We start from the raw sequence: 20,986 nt of genomic DNA on the forward strand, positions 1-20,986 counted from the left end.
CCTAATCTGCAAATAACTGCCTAGGAGATGAGTATGATACCCAGAAGACTTCTGACTGCTACATGAGTGACAGAAGGACAAGCCAACCATCTTTCTCAGCTAAAGTAAATCTTCCATTTCACTCTGGCTTTCAACCTCAGCCCCAGATCATGCGCCTTTTCTATTTCTCCCCATTCTCCTTTCATCCCAGTTGGCTCCTTCTTTTATTCCAGTTCAGCTCTTATCCCCACTGCAAGGGAATGCATCAGGCTGCACCTACAGAAGCAACCATTATAGGTCCCTTCCAACTCAGAATATTCTCTGATTCTGCGAATCCACACTGTAGCAGGTGTCCTGAGGAGCTGGTATTTTATTCTAGTAATGGCAATGAGGAGTCTTGATTGATTCTGCAGAGGTGACAGACATGTATCTGGACAAGGTAAGAGAACAAAGCCTGTGAAGTCAAACTGAATATATTTTTTGAGAATTTATTCCAGCACTTTATAGAAAACTGAGGTAACCCTTAGAGAAGCAAAACTCAAGTCATATTACAGAAAGAATAAGAAAAATCACCAGTGAATTCATATGTGAAAATACAACCATACACCGCTCATTTTTTAAAGCTCTTCAAATTTGTACAATTTTCAGGAAGACAGATTGGCTTAGTCTGTTGGCAATTCACAGCTACTTTGAAAGCACATTACAGTACTGCTACTGTGACATTAGTATGAAAGAGTCAAGACCCTCCCTCTGTCTCTGATCTCATTTGAAGCATGACAACATCAGACGGGCATTACTAATGCACAGGTCCCCAGTGTACACTGGGTCTCACTGTTGCATGCTCTGAGCTTTCCATACCCTTTTCACTACAGATCTGTAGATGTCAAGGACTCCTAGCCTTGAGCATGCACTACTAAGTATGTATGAGCAAAACACATTTATAAAAGACATTCTAAAATTAAATGTGCTTTCTCTTAGACCTTCTACAGTCTGGAAAAGATCTGCAGTTGGATTTCAGGAAAACTATTTCAGTTTCAGACAAAAACATTTGGAATGTCAAGGGACTACTGGAAGTCCTGAGAACAACTTTATGAACATTAGTCTTATAACTCAGTAAAATCCATTAATGTTTCCCATAACATTGATCTACACATGCACCAGTGTGAACCATGAATGATAATTTCAAGTTGCATTCTGTCCTAGCATTTCCAGATGTAACAGAAACAAATGGCTGTGGTCATTCACAACAGAACATTGCACAATGTCAAACAGAGTGCCTCTTTTTATAAGGAGATTCCAGATGGATGATGAGACAAAAGCAGATATATTTATTTGAATGAATTTATAAGAAATGTTAAAGCTACTATTTAATAAAATAAAAAACTGATTACCACATAAGAAAATCTTTTTGGAAATGCTTTCTTTTTTCAAAATGTAGAAATTCTCTGCTGACAATCTTATAAAACACTTACATGCTGCAAAAATGAAACATACAGAGGAACAATGAAGAATTACCTCAGCTTTCACCACCACTTCACTTGATTGAAACTGTTCTTATGTTCCATTAAGCATAATAATATATTTGGAAAATGTAAATAACCTAATTACATTTTTTTGCTTCAAGCTTCCAGGCACCAGTCATATATCGCAGTCGTATAAAAAGAAGATCTCTGCCCATCTGCAGCCAGCTCCAAAAGGGAACTAACTTAGAACCTGTGATTAATGAAGAAGAAAATCAGAATGACATTGTTAGGAAAAAATGAGCACCGGCAAGACTCACATTTAAGCAGTCACAAACCTCTGCATTCTCAGCATATTCAGCTCCACAACCTAGATCTTAACATTAATAAAAAATATACATTTTGAAAGCAAGTGCTTTATAGTATTACGTTATGCCATAGGTGAGACACTCTAGTTTGAAGGCAGCGCAGTAATTCCATGTATGTGACAAGACGTGCACTGCTCTCCATGACAAGGCTTTGTTCAAGTAAATAGGAAGCTGAACACCAATAGCTAAGCAAATTATTTAGCAGCTTTGGAGAAGAAGACCACCAGATCGTCTTACAACAATAATATGAAGTTATCTATCTTGAGGCAAGGCAAGGAACCCACACTACAAAACCAAGCCTTCTACCATCTCTGTTAATATTTGTGTTGGGTGCAATGTACACATGGAACTGCACTGAAAGGAAACATTTCTAGTAAATTTGGCTCAGGACATTCTCTACTTGCACCTTTCATCATTACTAAAGTTCATGGTAATTTCTGTTGTCCAAGGGTTGTGTTGAGGAGATTAAAAAAAAGATAAAAAACATGAAAAGGGCAACAAAATAAAGGAACCGCATTTGATGGGGGGAAGTGAGCCGAAGCAAGCAGTACCACTTAAACTGGTTCTGCACTGAAGAAATATGCATGGAGCTATACTTCCCAGTAACTTAGTGGCAGAGACCTCCCTACAGGTCTGAAACAATATCACATCTTAAGAAGAGATGGCGCTCTAGAGGAAGCCTTAGTAGCTGAGAATTTTGGAAGGCAAGACACAGTGAAATGGAATTGAATCAGTAAGTGGTAATGGTCAGACTACCTGCATAGTATTTTAAAACTGCACTGATTTATTAACACATTGCAGCAAGAAGACATGCCAAAACAGTGTTTTGTCCTAGCATTGTAATTCCTTACTTTTGTCTCCAGTGGGACTGCAGAGTTTCTCTGCCATGTTACCCCTTCACATACACTTTCTGTACCAAGCCATAGCAACAGGCTGGCAAGGACATGAAATTCAGTATGGAAAGAAGGCTGTGTGCTATCAAAGCCAGGTAAATAGGGCAATAACCTTGGATCTGTTATTCTGGATTGACATGTCAGGAATCTTTTAAGAACATGAACTATCTCCCCACCTTCTATCTCAGTCCAGTTGACAGCAACTTCTGCTATAGGTATTTTCAAGCGCTGGGCTATATAAAGAAGTTCCACGTCAAACGCCCTGAAGAAGAACAGAAAATACCAAATATAATCACACATACTCCCAGATGAAAGACAGTGGAAATGTTAATTAAATGACTGTTCAGTTATGCAGTTGATACCAATGCTCTATGGGTCAGATACACATGGATGGGAAATTAATTTTCTTGACTAAACATCTCACAACACAGCCAAAATACAGACAACAATAACGATACTGCACTGTGTCCTGTATTTGAAGGTATAGATCACTCTGTGTTCAGGCTGCTTCTTGCTTTTCCTTCTGTCACAATCACAATTTAAATGTTTTTGAACACCATGAAGACCAAGCAGTCAAATGTACAGTGTCACTCCACATCTCTAGTAGTTTCATGAAAGAGGACATCTACCTGCTGTGGCTTTATGCTGATCTGATGGGTGCTCCTTTTACTTTCTCAGTTAAAGAACTCAAGGCAGCAGCATAGAAGTGAGAAATTATTTATGTTACCATGCACAACCGAATCCAAACAACAGTTTAGTGACCACTTAATGCACAACACAAAAACCCTCTTGAGAGAGATGTGGGTTTTTTTGGCTCAATTTTTTGCAGGTTGTACGGCAAAATGAATAGGGGCAGTGATCGTGCTGTGTCAGGTGCTCCTTCCTATTCACTTTGTCCAGAATGCACCTTAATCCTCTCAGTTCTCTGCACAGAGAATTGTCTGTGTTTCATTCCTGTAAATGCATTCTCAAGTAGGCCTTCTGGCTCTGAAACACCAGACTCTTGATATGCAACAAGTAGTATGGCAGCTTTTAATACTTATTTAGAAATCAGCATATGAAACTGCCAGCAGCTACTACCGACAGGGTTGAACACAAATCACAATTAAGAAGATTCTGATAATTTGCCTTAAATTCTCATTGCTGAATCAAAGACAGTTTTCTTTTGAAGTGAAAGAAAATAATTTGCCACTGGAGGAAATGTATGCAATAAAAAACCCCCAAAATTATTCATTCATGCTTAAAGAGTTGCTTGAATTCATGTCTTTGGTAATTCCATTTAACACTAGAGAAAAGATGGAAAGGGACAAAGTGATCAAGAGCAGGCAGAAGACATACTTTAGCAGGTTGCTTGCCAAGTTCAGATGTTATTTCCTTCTACTTCAAGCCACCTTCTCCTTTTAAGAGGTGCATTTCTGTAAAACTATTAATAAATGCAACGACAGCAGCAGTCCACTCTGAAATGTGCATGTAGGTCTGACACACACAGGTAGGTTCCCCCTGAAGTGCAGACCACAGCAGGCTGCCTTGCTGGTGGAATGACAGGCACACACGCACAGACCTGGACTCATGCTCTCCGTGTACATGACAGGAGAGCCACTGAATCTACACGGGACAGCATTAAAACAAGCAAAGGCAGCACAGACAGATGTTATCTACAGAGGCTACAGCTGTTGTGTACAGGGAATTTAGAGCTGCTTTGCAAATCTGATTTTGATTAGGACACAGGTCTTCTCACTGTCACCAAAAAAGTTAGAATAAATTATTTTTTTACCTCAGTGAACTAAATCTGCTCCAAGCAGCCCTGTCATTTCACTGCTGTCTTTACATGAGGGTTGAATATTATTTTATTAATCACTCCATGGTCTCTTCTACTGAAGAGGTAGTATTTAATTTTTTGCTGACATTTTACATTTGTAAGCCAAAAACCCAATGTATTCACCTTTGAATGTTTATGAATCATGTGCAGTAAGACTAAATCTAATTTTGTAATACTTACTTAAATGACTAAAAATCTTAAGAGACGCAGAATAATTGTCTGATGAATTAGACTGCATGAGCTGCTCTAAAAGTATTACATAAACTATTAGCCTAGTGAACTAATAGTTATTTGCAGTAATTCCTGTGGACAACTGATTACTGGAATGTCAGCACATACATCACAGAACAACAACATTAAATAGTTCTGTGAACTACAGGGCTCAAAGTAAGAGATTAAAAGCACAGGAATTAATCAGGTTGAACACTAATATTGTTACATGTGGTTGCCATTTGGGTAACAGTGAACATATCCTGAAATTAAAAAAAACCACAACCTATTCAAAGCTGAAAGGAGAATTACTTCAGTAGAATACCACTGGGTTATCATTTTTCATCCCTCTTCCCCACCACCTTTCAGTATGCCAGGATGGTTAGTCAGGGAATACAGACTGCAGTGCGCTCAATACACTGACAGCAGTACAGGCACACTGCTGACCACCAGATCCAGATGGTACAGGAGAACCATATAGAACTTGGTGTGTTAAATAGAGCCTACCCTAGAGGAGATCAAAGCCACACCCGTGGATGAGCTGTAAGTGCAATTCATGTGCCATTTGTGAGCAGTTAATCTGTGAGAGAACCGCTCCCAGAAACAGCAAGATATTATTCACACCATGTACTTCATTCTGCTGCCTTTTGGGAGGGGGACACACAGCTCAGAACACCCAAACTTTGCTCCAGCCTGAAAGAATTTAGATTCCAATCTAAGTATCCAGAGTTAGATAGCCAAAAATCTATGGTAGGAATGATTTCCCCATCTATTTCTAATAGTAGCTCCATGACATGCTAATTACCACAAACATATATTGTAAGGTAAAGAAAAAATTCTCCATGTGGTTGTGTTTTGGTTAAGTTACAATTTAAGACAATGCTGGCTAAAATTCATCTGAAAACCAAGTTGGTAGGTGTTTAATTGAATTCAATCTTTTTAAACTGAATCCTTAAGATGCTTGAGATAATAAAATATCTATCCTTAAAAATTATTCTGTATTTTAAAATTGCACTAGGACTCTTTTTTCTTCTGGTCCAGTATTATGTGTTTATTATAATAATACAATAATTATTATAATACTGGTCCAGTATTATGTGTTTCAAAAAACAAAATCAGGCCTTCAGCTATAATGTTCTAACTGGAATTTACGAGTTTTGTACATCCAAGATATGTTTTTCCAAGAAACTCTTAAAGGCAAAGAAAACAGCCAATGGTCAAAGAGGTCTAACCATGAAACAAGATGCCAAGTGGGCTAGACTGCCAGAACTGCCCTAGCTGAACTTGGGCTTTTGAAAGTCCATGTCAGCCAAGAGCAGGACTTTTTAAAAGACAAAACAGACAGAGTTAAAACAGCAAAACTGTTTTTGCACTGACTAGACACTGATAAAAAATTCTACTTGCCATGCACAAAACCAGGAAAAAACCAATTCATTCCACTGCTTGTGGTGGTCTACAATGGCACAAAATTGGGGAAAATATCCCTGCAGCAATATAAATGCTTATTTTTCTGTAACTTTGATACAGCAACTCATATTTAGAGATTAGTGACAAACTGGAGAACCATTTTTTTACCAGTTTATTTCCCAGTTTTAAATGTGACACAGCATGCCTTGTTCAATGCACAAGGCAATTTTTATAGATAAAAGTAATAGCAACAATTGGATCTCTTCATTGATCTGCTGACTTGTACAATGCCATCATAAATTGCCACTTCACAAAAATATGTCCATCAAACCAGGACTAGAACTACATTTTGAATTTCCCCTCCTTTTATCATAAAGGTAGGACTGTAATTGCTATGTCTAGTTCTCCTAAGGATAGACATTTTCTGGCTGGAAGAAAATTTATCTTTTTTTGTTGTTGTCAGAAGAAATCAATGATCAAATTTAGGATAGGAAAACTCAGCCAGCGAGACCATTTAATTTTCCAGTATTTCTCCTGTGCATCAAAATTTAACATGAACAGTTACATTTTTTAGGTCAAGACCGTAGATGCAGAACTAGATCTTCTTTATAGCCTGAAGTGACTAATTCCAACTGTCTCTGTTATGTTTTTATATCTCTTTTAATTTTCTTTTAAGTTTTAAATTAAAAAATCTGCTCCATCCATTTCTGAAAAACAGATTAGCTGTGTAATCAAATTCAGAATCTAAAACACAAAGCATATGCTCTCTGTTCAAAAGGTTGCTTTCATTTCAAACTAATGTCAAAACTTTGCTATTTAGAAAGTAAATTTCAAGAATGTTTCGTTTATATTCATATATACACAGCCAAAGGACAGTTAAACAAAAAAGACAATGAGAACACTCACAAAAAAAAGCCAGTTTAGGATGTAACTATCGAATATATAAACAGTTTGTAGTATCTATTAATTTTCAAATGCCTTCTAAAATTTAGAGTTAGATTAAAAAATATTCTAGGAAATATCTTGGTCTCTCTTTAAGAAGTGTTACATGATCCTTATTGCCATAATAATAAAACTGTATTTTTCCTTGTATGCTTCAGTTTCAAGATTTCTTAAATGTAAGAATCTATAAATCATATTCAGTGCAGCAAGAAGAAAAATTCTGGTCTGTTTTCTAGTGTTTTTAATATTAAAGAGGTGATATTCACCTCAATGTCCACTGGAATGGAAAAAGCATGGTGAAAGCATTAAGAAGTAAGGGTCTAAGCAGGTGGGAATTATTAGATAGCTGATTTTATAGTACTTAATTGTATTAACTTAATGACTGAACATGTTATGCATCAATTTTAGTCTAAGCATTTTTTATAAGCATTTCACCTATCACTGTAGTAGCCCCACAAATCCAAGCCTGACTAAGCTTGAGCAGACAGGACAGACAACTTGGTTTGTGCAGAAGCCTGGTGTTCATTCCCTTCAGCAGCTCACTGCACATTCCAGTGCAGCAGCTGGGGAGCCCTTGGCAGGCTCAAGGACCAGGGTGCTTAACTCAGATGGCTTTTATTCTATTAAATCCAGCATCCTCCTCCATTATTCACTGAATATCTGAGCACTGACCACACAGAACTGAACACCCCTTCAAGTACCTAACAGACCTGCACCCCACTTGTGGGATTTTAAGATTCAATGAGAATCAAATGTCCATTTCCTTGGATGTCAAGTAGCCCCAGTGCAGTGACGTAGAAGCGGAAATAAATCCAGATTTCAGAGCCTGTTACGCAGTACCAAGAGAGTGGCGCCTCTGCTACCCCTTGCTGATGGTTTCAGTATGAACAAGTTGCTTTGTGACCCAGCTGGGGCCACATTGTTCCAAGTCAGCAGAAGTACAATTCCAACTACTATTTCTTACTCTTCTGTCTCCATACTCATGATATGTACAGAACATCTATAGCACAATGTCTAACCGGTTTGTATTTTCCTTTTTACACATGTTATGCAATGGAAAGATACCAGATTTGCTTAAAAAGAAGTTTCCAGCATTGAGCTATTTCAGATTCTTACACAATTACATACAAAGAAATCTAATGCTATGGGATGAATGTTTGATGTCCCTATATAATTTCCATTGCAATTATTCCAACTGTTTGTACAATATTGACATTTCACTTAGGACTATAAGTTCCCTGAATATATGCACTCTCCCCACATACTTATACCTCTTCATCTCCCAGTTTATTTCCCGATCTTTTTAATATTAACTGGGAAAGGGACAATACTTGATTTGTGCACTGACATGCTATCTTCCAGTTACAGATGCTAAATGACTAGCTGTGGAGCAGAAAAGTAACTTTTGAGACCTTACTGTAGGGTTTTTTCTTCAGCAGTGGCAATAATCTGAGTTTCTCTCCTCTAAGAGGGTTTAATTTTCCACACACCTTGCCAAAGCTTTTGGTCTTGAAATCTCTACTGTTCTGTCAGATTTGGTTAAAATGAGCCAATAAATATAAAAAAGAAGGCAGGTAAACACAGAGACTGTTGGTTGAGAGATGAGCATGAAACCAGAAAATACATTGCCAGTCTGCACAGAAGTAAACCAAATTTTAAAAGATCCAAAAAATCTATAGCTGTTTTAGGCAATTTCTGACTTATAATTATCTGAAGAGCTTCTTTCTTGGAAGAACTTGAGTTGTTCTTTTCTTGACACACAAAACAAGCATTCTTCATCACTAACTAGCACATTTCAGATAAATAATAAAACATACAAGGGATTAGTTTATGGATTACTGTAGATAAAAGAGCAAGAATAGAAGGCTCATCTTCTAGTGGCACACACAAGGCTCAATGAACTAAGACATGAAGATCTGCCTGTATGCTCCACACCAACAACATAATTACTATAAAATGTTAGCAATACTCCTTTCTCATTGCTTCTATTCCTGGATAACAGAGTACAGCACAATTATTTTACTCTTTCATTCTTTTGGTGCTAGATAATTGAAGTGGCAGAAGAAAGCTTATTTTTATCTAGAAAACACTTCATATAACCAATAAATCCAATTACAAAAAAATCCTTCATTTTAAAAAAGAATAAAATTTAAGATTGAATTTTTACAGCTGAAACTGATTATCCTCATATACGTCTTTCAGTTTTCTTCTTGACGTGCTTAATTTATAAAATGAAGTTAAATAAGACAATTTTGAGATGTGCACTTCTGGGCCTCGCATATGAGTTTAACCATTTATTACTAGTACTTAGAAAAATCCTGTATGTGAAATTTACAGAGCTTTATAGATCAAGACTGGGTTTGGAGGTAGCAGCACAAATCCTACTTCTGGCTCATCCATAGTCTCCTTTAGTGCAATAAGCAACCCACTCAGGTGGGAAAGTGATTTTCTGACTGTTGACTGCTCAGTCCAATGCAACATTAGCTCTCTGTTCCACACGAGATTCGTGTGCCCAAACACCACCTTTGCAACTGCAAAAGTCTGGAGGGGCAGTATAGCTGTCAGAGCTCAGCCTGAAACTATACACATTGGAATTGACCAGGACTGTAGGATTGCACATAATCCTGTTTGTGTTCAGGAACATTGTTCAGCAGTTCTGTTCCCTGTCAAGCAAACAGAAGCCCATGAGAGATTTTCTTGAATGAAGAAAATAGTTTGAAGAAGTTTGATTACACCTAATTAAACTATCCTTTTTAGCAAGAATTGTGGCATAGAAAATCTACAGAAATTATGGTATTTGTGTGAAAACAGTGCTTCAGTCCCATAATAGCTGTCATGGCTGTATAACTCACATAGGGGAACTGTTGTAGCTAAATTGTAACTAAAGAAGCTCTAAAGTAATTTAAAAAACACACATAATTTTCAGTTTTCTGAAATTAAAGATATCTGTCAATGTTCTTCACATAAAATACTTTAGCAAGAAAGTAAGTAAAGAATAAGCATTTGCTTTCACTTTACAGTCCTCAGCAATTACAAACACCTTATCAGATATTGATTTTACATAAAATACTTTGGTTAAGCATTACTGAATTGTAATGTATAAAAATAACACTGATAGGAGATTTGAATATGATTAATAACTCTTAGCTTTCCTAATCATAATAACAGCTGCTCTCTATTTCTTACTCTGCTTGCATGGCTTATATCTGTAAAAGGAGAGAGGACTCTCAGAAATTGGGAGTGAATTACAGCACCATGAAAAACTGTTTGTTTGAAATTTCTTCTGGAGAAAGAAGAGTTATTGGGATTTTCAGTTGTTTGAGGCCTTTTTCCTCTTTTTTCCCCCTCTCCTCTTTCCTAAACAATTACCTTTTCCTATGACAAGGCAAAACCAAAGTATCCTAGCTAGGGTTACATACATCTTTTGAGAAAAGAGAATGAAATTAAGTAAAGAATAAAATTAAATACCCAACTACTTTGCTACAATGTATCTTAATAAGAACATAGAATTTCTAGCAATTACCAGGATACTTTAACATAACAAGAAATCAAAGCTGCCATGCAGGCAATACTATAACTGGCTAAACTGAGCAGCTGAGATGCATACACAGACATCACATGCTTCATCGTAGCTGCAACACTAAAATTACTTTTTCAAACCAAATAAAAAAACACCACCAACAAAAAAGGAACAATTTACCAGCGTTCTATGTGAAGATTTGAGAAAGTCTGCAAGGCAGCTTGTCTGGTAAGAAGTTTAAATCCGCACTGTGTGTCCCGGATCTCTTTGACACAGAGAAACCACACCAGGAAATGGAACCCATACATGAGGAGAGTTCGAAAGTACGAGCGCTGTGGACAAAAGGCAAGAAGTTAGGTGGTTTTATTTGAGTGATGAGTGAAATGCTTGAAGAGAGCTGTCTTACAGGACAGTAACCCTGTTTCGTGATAGCTTTCAAAGTTTGTAAACTGGTTGTATTTTGCACTGGAATGAAAACAGAACTTACCAATTGTTACAGTACAAACAAAATACTGGCTGAAAGGGGAATATTTTGATCTAGGGAAAGACTTGTCAGTCATGTGTATAGTCTAGGATAGGAGAAATCCAAGATCCCTTTTCCCCTCTCCCCAGTTCAGAGCAGGTTTTCACTCTGGATTATGCCTTATTAAGTAAAGCAGAACCTGCACCTGAATTTCAAATAATTAGTGGAACAGCCGTAGTATCTTCTGCATGATTCTTTGGAAGTATATAATGGACTAAGTGAAAATCAGGTCTAAAGTAAAGGCTGCTGTGCAAGATATTTTATTTTATATTTCCAGCAATGTTACAGTCATCTCTTTTGTTCTTTTGCTTTCACAGATATATTTTATATTCCTGATAAATGTACCCAGCCTATTTATTGGTTACACTTGTGTTCCTGACATAATAATCATACAGATAAGTTTGGCCATGAACTCCAGAGGCTGGAGTCTGGATTTGCAGAGGTCCCTCTTAGTCTTTTATTCAAGACAGTTCCTAAACAACTAGAACTGTGATCTAACAATTGCTTCTGAGCTCACTGCTGTTCTCAAGCTAAATTTAAGTGATTGTGTCTATGACTGCAAGCCATATACCATGTAAAATCGTTAGGAGCCAATGATTCAAGTGTTAAGTATCTCTGGGTGATAAGAGATGCCTTTAAAGCCAACAATTTAGAATCTCACTTGAAAAATAGAGATGATGCTTGGCTTATTATGTAATAGCCTTTGGTTTAAGAAAAACCAAATTCATAGCTTGTGTCTTTTGAAAAGTGTTCCTGCCCCAGGTTAATGGTGGATCTGGTGTGGCTTCTTTGGCTCTTTTGGCTCTGTGACCAAGAACACCAGGCTCCCACCAGGGCCAGAAGGGAAATGCTAGGAGGCTGCATGACTGTCAGACAGTGAAACTGTGCACTTAATTAACAAAGAGGAGGTCTTGGGTTATACTTACCACTCCTAAGACTATTTATGCAAGTCATAGTATAGATTCATTAAAGGACACTAAAAATTCTGGAGGCAGACCAGAATTCTTGATGTATTGAGACTGAACAAAGGGTGAAATTCTGGTTTTAATAAACTCAACACAGCTGCTTATCACAGGTTCATTCTACTGTTTTAGATGCCAGTAAGTCCATAGAGAAATCCCAACATCTAAAAGATTGCTCTGCAACTTTTTTATACCTATTGCACTATACAATAGGTATATAAGACTATAGTCTTGTCCCACTATAGTAAAGGTAGTCTTTCTATTCCAGTCTAGGGACAACTGGGTGATGAAATGAAATGGACTACACATTTCAAGGAAATCAGTACAACCTAACCAATTTGTTATTCCTTTATTACAAATTCAGAAATATGGGGAGAAGCAGGAAGCAAAGGATGGACATGTCCTAACAATTATACTTTTGTATTAAAAGATGGAAGTCTTGTTCCAATTCCTCTCCCTAATGTAGCAAGACCTTCAAGAAAAATGAATACACTGAGAAAAGTCTGTCCACATCCAGTACTTGACCATGCAATGAAACACTTTTTCTGAGCTCCACTTTATCAGCTACATAATCTCCCAATAGTAGTTCCTAGTTTCTGAAAATGATGAAGGTTATTTTCTTGTTGAGTTCTTTTTTTGGTTTTGGTTTCTTTTTCTTTTTGAGGATGAGGATGCTTTGAGGATGCACTGAGGATGTAAATATACACACAGCAATATTTGCAAGAACTCAGGAAGAGTGAACCACTCCAATACTATCTGATAAACCAGAAGAAAAAAGTACAGATCTACAAGAGGCTGAACATTACCAGTGTAACTTCTTTTGAACTTCTGTAACTATTTTAGTAGTTGTGTGTATATTTTAGAATAATTTCAAGTACTAAACATCAGTATAAACAAAGCTTACTCTTGAGAACATTCACCATGAAGAGCATGTCCAATGATGCTAAAAAATGAGCCCAGCAATGTGTCTGTTGCAATACAAGTTCCATGCCTGTGCTTTGTCAATTACTGTCTGCCAAGACATCAGAAAATCAGATACAAGATAAAGCCATGTGCCTCTGCATCACTGTTTATTACACAAGAGTTACACATAGAACAGTACTGTCTGTGTGTTCAAAACTCAAAAATTTTACTATGAGTAATACAGAAGACTTAAAACCACTTTCCCATGAATAGAGGTACTCTTCAAACAGCTGGCTGCTAATTATCCCTAACTCATTTTAAACAGGTTTCAAGATCTGCAGTCCAAGTTCTTGCACTGCAAGGAAATCAATAATAATGAACTCATCAGCTGCCTTCCCTTTGAGCCCTAGTACTGGTTACTGGCTACCAATTCTGTCAGGGTTTAGAAGCTCTGCTTGTGAAATATTCTCAACTATAAGAAACAAATCCATAAATTGGAACACTAACTGAAATAACTTCAAAGTGCTTAAAATCTAGAACACATCCTTTGTATATGATGAAGGACATCCTGCATGTATGACAAGCTTTTCCTTATTTTTAGCTTCCATTCTTTAAAAAAATACTGATTATCTACTTGCAAAACCTGTAGAGCAGAAACAAATAATGGAAATACTTGGTTATTAGTACACAGCAGGAAATGGAAACAAACCTTTGCTATTGAGTCCTTCTCCAGATGAGCTCTAGAACCACAGGAAATAGCCATCCCTTCCTGTACAGGAATATAAATTAAAGAGTTGTTTCTTAAATGAATATTATTTGAATTGGTGGAATCTTGTGTTGAGAACCATAAAATTAAAAAAAAAAAACAAACAACTTCAAAACAGTATACTTATCAGCTTCCTGTAGGTGCATTTCTTCTACTGCTAGGTTTTGAACCTTAATCAGTCTTCTACAATTAAGAGACAATCTAAAGTTTATTACAATTTGCATAAGGTGCATGCAAATTGCCTCAATTTATTCAGGTCTTATTTAGCTTTAAATTGTTTACTTTATGCACATGGCAAATGTTAGCAGCACAGATAAGTATGCAGCATTCCTAGGAACTAAGTGTTACAATGTACATTTTCCTTAAATATTGCATGATGGAAGCAATAACAGAATGAAGCACTTGTTGCACTGATGTATCTTCAAACAAATAAAATGCCAGGATATCAACAAAAATATAATCTCAAATTAAATCAACATGATCAAAACAAAAGGTTTAACACTATTCTCACACTACTTCTCACATAAAATCTCTCAAATCTACTCTATTTGAGGCCAGTGCTGGAGAACCAGCAGCTGCTGCAGCCCTGGTAGGGAAGAGCATCAGGGTCACACGCTGCCCGCTGGGTCCTGCACTTGTGGCCCTTGCACTCACAGGCTGTGACCCCTTGCACAGGTACATCCCCACAGCTCTGTCTGTAAGGCTGCACATCTCTTCTGGCACGCTGGGAAACCAACTACAAGTACCTCACCCATCTGCATTTAAGCAGAAAATAAACCTCAGTTCTTTCAAGTCAAGCTCCCAAAAGAGAATGACTGTGCAGGGAGCTGTTCTTGTTCCACAGGTTCTTGAACTTTTGTTTACAATAAAAGTTCTTCCAAATACTGTCATTAAACTAAGGACCCTGAGAAAAGAAAACCTATATAAAAGAGGGTGGAATTAAGATGCACCCTTAAAGGTATACAGGATGACATCAGATAAAATGAAAAAACAAAACAGTTCACAAAGAAGACTAAGTAGGCATCACATGGTATTTATACAGAACAGAACAACTTCAAACAATTTGCAGGAAGGATAAACAGCACACAGAACATTCTGTACTGCCTTGGAGTAGGCACAATGGATGCAAAGGACGTAAGAACTCAGCGAAAGCTCCTTCTGACAGCCAATTCTTGAGGCTTCTGACCTTATACTTTGGTCTTCAGACTTACACCTAGATCTTCAACTGGATCTCAAAATATTGAAGAGAACTACAAAAGTCTATCTTGTGTATTAAAGTATGCATGTATTGCAGTAAAAGCATGAGAATTTATACTCACAGGCCATGGCCGGAGATTCTTTAGACCTTCTTCTACTTTTTCAATATCTGCAAATTTTGTAGCTCCATCTGCATCAGCCATAAGAATTGTTTTCCCCCGAGAACTAAAGACACCCTGCAATGAAAATAGTCAATACAAATATCAACACCTTTGTGACCAATTATTTGTCATAAGCTAGGTGCAAGACACTCCAAACACCTATGTAGTAACAAGACAGTGCTATCTCACAGATTCCACACAGTAGGTAAATCTTAATCTTCTGCTACTAACAGTAATATATCTATTTATATAGTAATAACATCTAGAGACTTCATACTCTGAGTGTCCACAGTGACAGACAATGCATGAACATGGAAGGCTAACAATCCTTCTCAGGAAAACCTAAATCTAAAGGGCAACAAGTTGCTACAGTCAGCTCTAGAGGGGAGCACCAAGAAGCAGTGATTAGCAGTTGCCACTGCAGTGGATGGCCTTTCTTGGTCACGTGCCCGGTGGAAAGGAGGATGCAGTGCGAGTTTTTCCTAACACCTTTTCGTGAAAATTCAAGAGCTTTTTCTCAAAACTAATTTAAGACTAAGTCTCAAGTCACAGTATCACTGCAAAACACTTGTGATGCACAGGTTTCACAGCTTAATTTGCTATATGATTGGTCAGAAATATTTCATAATTTTTGAAGGGGTCCAGACAGGAAAACAAGTAGCAGCGTGTGTGACAGAAGTACTGTTGCAACCAAGCATGTGTGCATCTGGAAAAGCCTGTCAAGGAAGTAGCTGAACACACATCCACTCTACATTATGAATTATAAAAGGATATCACACAGAAAATTGTTCTCCTTCTCTTGGAATAACTTCAAATTTGTATCTCTTACAAAAGTTCTATATGTTCCAATATTATGTTCTCTCCATTTCCGATAGTTATTCATTTTTCTTAAAAAATAAATTGACATACTAAAGACAGAGCTGAAAATACAGATAAAGACACATCACTGACAATTCATAGATGATACCACCCTTTTTCAGAAAAGAAAGGTGTCATGCATTGTAGGAATACAAAGCACCTTCTAAATGTGTAACAGCTTTTTCATATTTAGAACATGCTCATTTTATGACAATATCTATGTGAAAGCATGAATTGTGCTGTTTTGACTACCGAGTGTGGGTGATAGCAGTGGGCTTCAGTAAACATAAACTGTGCTGGATGAGTTCTTGTTTATCAGCCATGTTAAAAACAGCCATGACCTGGAGAGTGAAGTTTGCCAATTTGACTCTATTTTGTCTACAAAAGCTTAACTTTAATCTGTAACAGTTTGGGGTTATTTTTTTGGTTGGCTTTTATAAATGCAAGTATATTTCTAAGTAGAACTAACATGAATATGAGATTCAAGCAGTTTTTTCCACTTTGAATTCTCGTATTATAAAAAACTCTTTGTTATTGATCTTTCTGGAAAGACAACACTGCTACCAAGATCTAAAACAAACATTTTGAAAAATATTTTTGCTATAATTTATAGAATCTGTACTCAGTTTTCTCCTAATCATTTTGTTAATGCATTGAATTCAAAATGTCAATCAGCACAGCTCTGTCTTCTGCATATTTGGGCACAGGTAGTTCAAACAGAGAAGGAGATGAAAGTATTAATTACCGTCCTGACTGCTCCCCCTTTCCCTCGATTTTTTTCCAAAGATATCACTCGCACTTTGTCACTTCCATATTTCTTGCAGTACTCCTTTGCAACCTGACAGATACACAAAAAGCCAGCATAAAACAAAAACAGGAACCAAGGGAGAAGTGTACATTTGCTCACCCTTCAAAAGAAAATAAATTAATAGCACAGAGCTATAACCACTTCAGTCGGCACAAATACATTGCCAGTGTTCACCGGAGTCTGTTTGGGAAAATAAAAAACAGTTCACAGTCAAAACAAAAAGACTGAAGAAATGAAGTAATGTTCAATAAGAACAGGATATTTCCCTAAGCAATCTCAACCCCCATCCTCCCACCTCTAAAAAACTCAATCCTAATTCAATTTATATCATACTATTACAGACCTTTTCTATTAACACCAATAGTTCATAAAAGAAATACAATTTTCTATGACAGCCACCTATTTCTCGCTTGTCTTGCTGCTATTTGAGGTTTTGAAGAAAAATTCATATTGATCTAAAACCCCATTCACACTGCAAGGATCTGAACATTTTGGTACATGTTCTGGGGAAGAGAAAGCTCAAGTTTTCTTCTAATTTTTTCTAAAGATTGTCTTGAGTCCTTTTAAGTCCAGAGGCCTGCAGCCATTGTATGCTCAGTTGAAAGAGATGGTAGAAAAAATGCACAGCAGTCAAAAATATATACCAGCAATCCTTAAAGCAATATGCATTTTAGTGTCTACCTCAAACATCTTCCAAGCAGTAGAAAAAACCCCCACAAGCTGGCTAGCCTCCTTGTCAGTGACATACATCAAAAGCAGAAGAAAACAGAACTATTTTGAAAATACCACTACTGGCACATGGATTTTTAAATGAACAATCCCACAAAGGGTGGGAAAGAACTGTCACCTGTTCTGTCAATCACAGTATGAATGAGATATTATAAAAGACTTTTTAGCTTCCTCAAATTCATATTCACATCATCACTATGCACACGTAATGTACTTCAAATGAAATTTCTTGAAGTTAGGATTCTTAGAACCTCAGCTGCAGGAAAATGGCTGTCACAGTTGCCAATCAAGAAAACTAGAATTTGCAAAACAATAATATGTGTATTCATGTGTATTTATGTGCACCATCCACGATGCAACAACAGAGTAATTCAGAAATGTGAACTTCAACTGTCAACTGCTTCAAGTACCAAAATACAAATATAAACCACTTGTATATTCCACAAATATATAAAAATCAAAACAAAATTCATGCCTCTGATTGCTTGGGAAGACATTACTTTTTCTTACCTTTGCAGTTTGATCTTTACTACCATCATTAACTACTATCACTTCATAAGTGAATGAAGGATCTTGTTTCTTGAAAATAAAAGCAAAAATAATGCATTTTATTTCAATTTAATAAATTTCATCCAATTTCTTAAGTAGGCAGTAGGTCTTTCAAATGTCATTATACTTTTCTCCCTAGCAGTCATTCAGAGGTGCCAACAGATACTAATATGATGCAGTAAATTTGTTAAGATGGCATAATTACAGAATTTTGCCATATTTGATGCAGGTACCGTTACACTGGCTTGCCATGCTACCATCTAGAACTGAAAAATCGATTTTGCTGTAGAAGATGGAAGCTCAGAAAAACATCACTTTTAAGAAAACCCAAACAAAACAAAATCCACAAACTTTCACAATGAGCTTCTTACCCAGAGAACAAATCCTAATGAAGAACAGATGCTTATGAAACTTGCTGGAACAAACCAGGACTTAGCTTAGAAAGTTAAATGCATGGTTAATCCTTAGCTCTGTCTTGGGCAGATTTCATGCATATCAAGATTGTTTCATCCTACAGCAGCATGTTAAAGTTTTACTTAATTTAAAAATCCTTTCTGGCACTCAATCTAAAAATAACTGATAAGAGACAGAAGCATTATTTCTAAGGGGCCAAGTACTACTGTTTTAATGTACACTAACATAACAAAGTGACTAGATCACTGACTTGTTATGCATAATACGCAGAAAAACAATGAATTTTGAATGTAAAATGAATATACCTGTCTTTTTTCTAGATAATCCAAAGCTTCATCCATCATAAGTGGTACTAGAGAAAAGGTGGAGGAAGTCAGGTTAATAGCTTATAACACCAAAAGCACCTGCACAAGCAAGCTGAAAACAGCCACAAAGCAAGGCTGAGCAAAGCAACTCTTTCATCAACACTACCTTCAGTAACCAAGCTTAGCAGCTGCAACTCTAAGTGCTGCCCTTTCTGAATGCAGAAAGAACACTGAAAAAAATCACACATGTGGTAAAAAGACGGGATAAAAATATTTTTTCTGAGGAATCAACTTTTCATTTTGAAGTATGTAATTCTCTACACAACATTAAAGGAAAAAAAATCATTCTTTATGACTGACCCTGTAAACCAGCACTGACTTTATCTGTTTAAGGAAGCTGTCAGCTTCTGTACTGCCACATCAGCTTAAGAGCTTGATTATTTCTATCACATCTAAATGCCTTCACTCAATATCAGGTACTCCTATCTATGGCCAAGTCAAACACAAACCCATGAGATCATCCCTTTTTCTGCCTGTATGAAGCTGCTATTGTTGTTTAAAGAGTGGAAAGCTCTCAAATAAATTTAAAAAGTATTTTACTACCTCTTGCCTTGCAGCATTTTCAGGGGCAATGAACAGCCATTCTTCTGGGGTTCATTAAAATTAAGAGGATTCTTACAAGTGCCCCATGCTACTTTTAGCAGTGGAAATCAAGTTACACTATGCCTTAATTTTGAAATCCAACGTACTTGGACTGATTTCTAGAAACTGTGTCCAAAATCTGATACATAATCTGGCCTGACAGAATCTACTGCTAACCCAACTGGCTCTGCATTATTATAGTAACAACAGATAGATTTTCTTCTCTTCCTCAAAACTAGAAAAATCTTACACCGGTTTTCCTCATTGTATGAAGGCACAACGACAGAGAGTTCTCTTGTAGCAGGATCATGTAAATTTGGTGCAGATCCTCTCCTGCACTCAGCATCTTCGTGTGGCATTGTTTTGGCAGTCACATGAGCAATTACACAAATCTGTGATGAAGAAGAAATGAAAAAAGTTGTCAAGCATTCTGTTAGAAGTTTACCTAGCTGTTAAATGTGCTACCAGGGGCAACCAAGTATATTTCAGTAACGAGGTGGTTCACTATTGTGAAATTTCACACAGGACCAAAACCCTTTCACCCCATTTGGTTACTCCCACTGTCAGCATCATTGGCTTGCTGCGGTTTTTAACTGCAAAGCTGTTTTTAACTGTTTTTAACTCCAAAGTCGTGGTCCAAGCTCCTTCCCCAAGTAACCTTGAGCACACAAGCAGGTGCCACCTCTGATCCCCCACCAAGCCACCAAAATCAATGGCAAGCCTATCGACCAGCCAGCCATGTGTGCTTGCAAAACTAAGGCTCTGATTGCTTCATGCATGGCTAAAAAAAAAGCGGTAGAACTTGGGTTCTGGAGCACTTTTACTTGGTGACATCACACATAGAATCACTGAGGTTGAAAAAGACCTCTGAGATCACCGATGCCCCAACACCACCGTGTCAATTAGACCACGGCACTGAGTGCCACCTCCAGTCTTCCCTTAAACACCTCCAGGGACGGTGCCTCCGCCACCTCCCTGGGCAGGATGCATACGTGGCACTGCGGACAGGCAGCAGAATTTCGCTTTCCAGGGGGTCGACCTTCTTAATCTCGCAGGGCATTTCAGATAGGCAGAAACGCATCCACTTCCCAAATGGTTAACGCGAAGGCGTTAGCAGGACATTTCCCAACACGTACTGTCAGGCTGAAATGCTCCGTCTTGGTGCCCTTTGCCAGGGACGGCAGCCCACGCCTTGCCGAAACACCTTGCCCGCACAACCCCCCGCACAAGCGCAGCCCTGCCGGCTTCTGCCGCCCAGCCCGGGCCGGCCCTGCCGCCTGCGGGGCGCGACGAGACCGCGGGACCCCCGGGCAGGGCCGGGACCCCGGGCAGCGCCCCTGCCCCGCACCGGGGGGCGGGCACAGGGCGGCCTCGCCCACGGCCCCCGCCACGGAGCCCCCCGGGCCCGCCGTGCGCGGCTCTCACCAGGACGAGGAGGAAGGCGGCGAGGGCCGCCAGCGCCAGCGCGGCTGCGGGCAGGGACGGGAGCGGCGGCAGCGCCATCGCCCGCGGCAGCCGCGGGGCCCCAGCGCGCCGCGACAGCGACGCGGAAGCGGCCGCGCCGCCCGCCG

General features: G+C 38.2%; 1 protein-coding gene across 1 annotated transcript; it reads right to left on the bottom strand.

Annotated features, from left to right (window-relative positions):
• Positions 1-451: 451 nt before the first annotated feature.
• Positions 452-20,942, bottom strand: ALG5 (ALG5 dolichyl-phosphate beta-glucosyltransferase). Its single transcript, XM_066571081.1, has 10 exons — positions 20,841-20,942; positions 19,666-19,807; positions 18,774-18,820; positions 18,016-18,084; positions 16,714-16,806; positions 15,072-15,185; positions 13,696-13,755; positions 10,779-10,930; positions 2,877-2,962; positions 452-1,692 (listed from the first exon to the last, which is right to left on the bottom strand). The coding sequence occupies exons 1-10, from the start codon at positions 20,916-20,918 to the stop codon at positions 1,580-1,582; spliced, it is 954 nt and encodes a 317-aa protein (XP_066427178.1). The 5' UTR covers positions 20,919-20,942; the 3' UTR covers positions 452-1,579.
• Between the last annotated feature and the right edge of the window lie 44 nt (positions 20,943-20,986).

This window comes from Molothrus aeneus, chromosome 2, assembly GCF_037042795.1.
Source record: "Molothrus aeneus isolate 106 chromosome 2, BPBGC_Maene_1.0, whole genome shotgun sequence".
NCBI classification, from domain to species: domain Eukaryota; kingdom Metazoa; phylum Chordata; class Aves; order Passeriformes; family Icteridae; genus Molothrus; species Molothrus aeneus.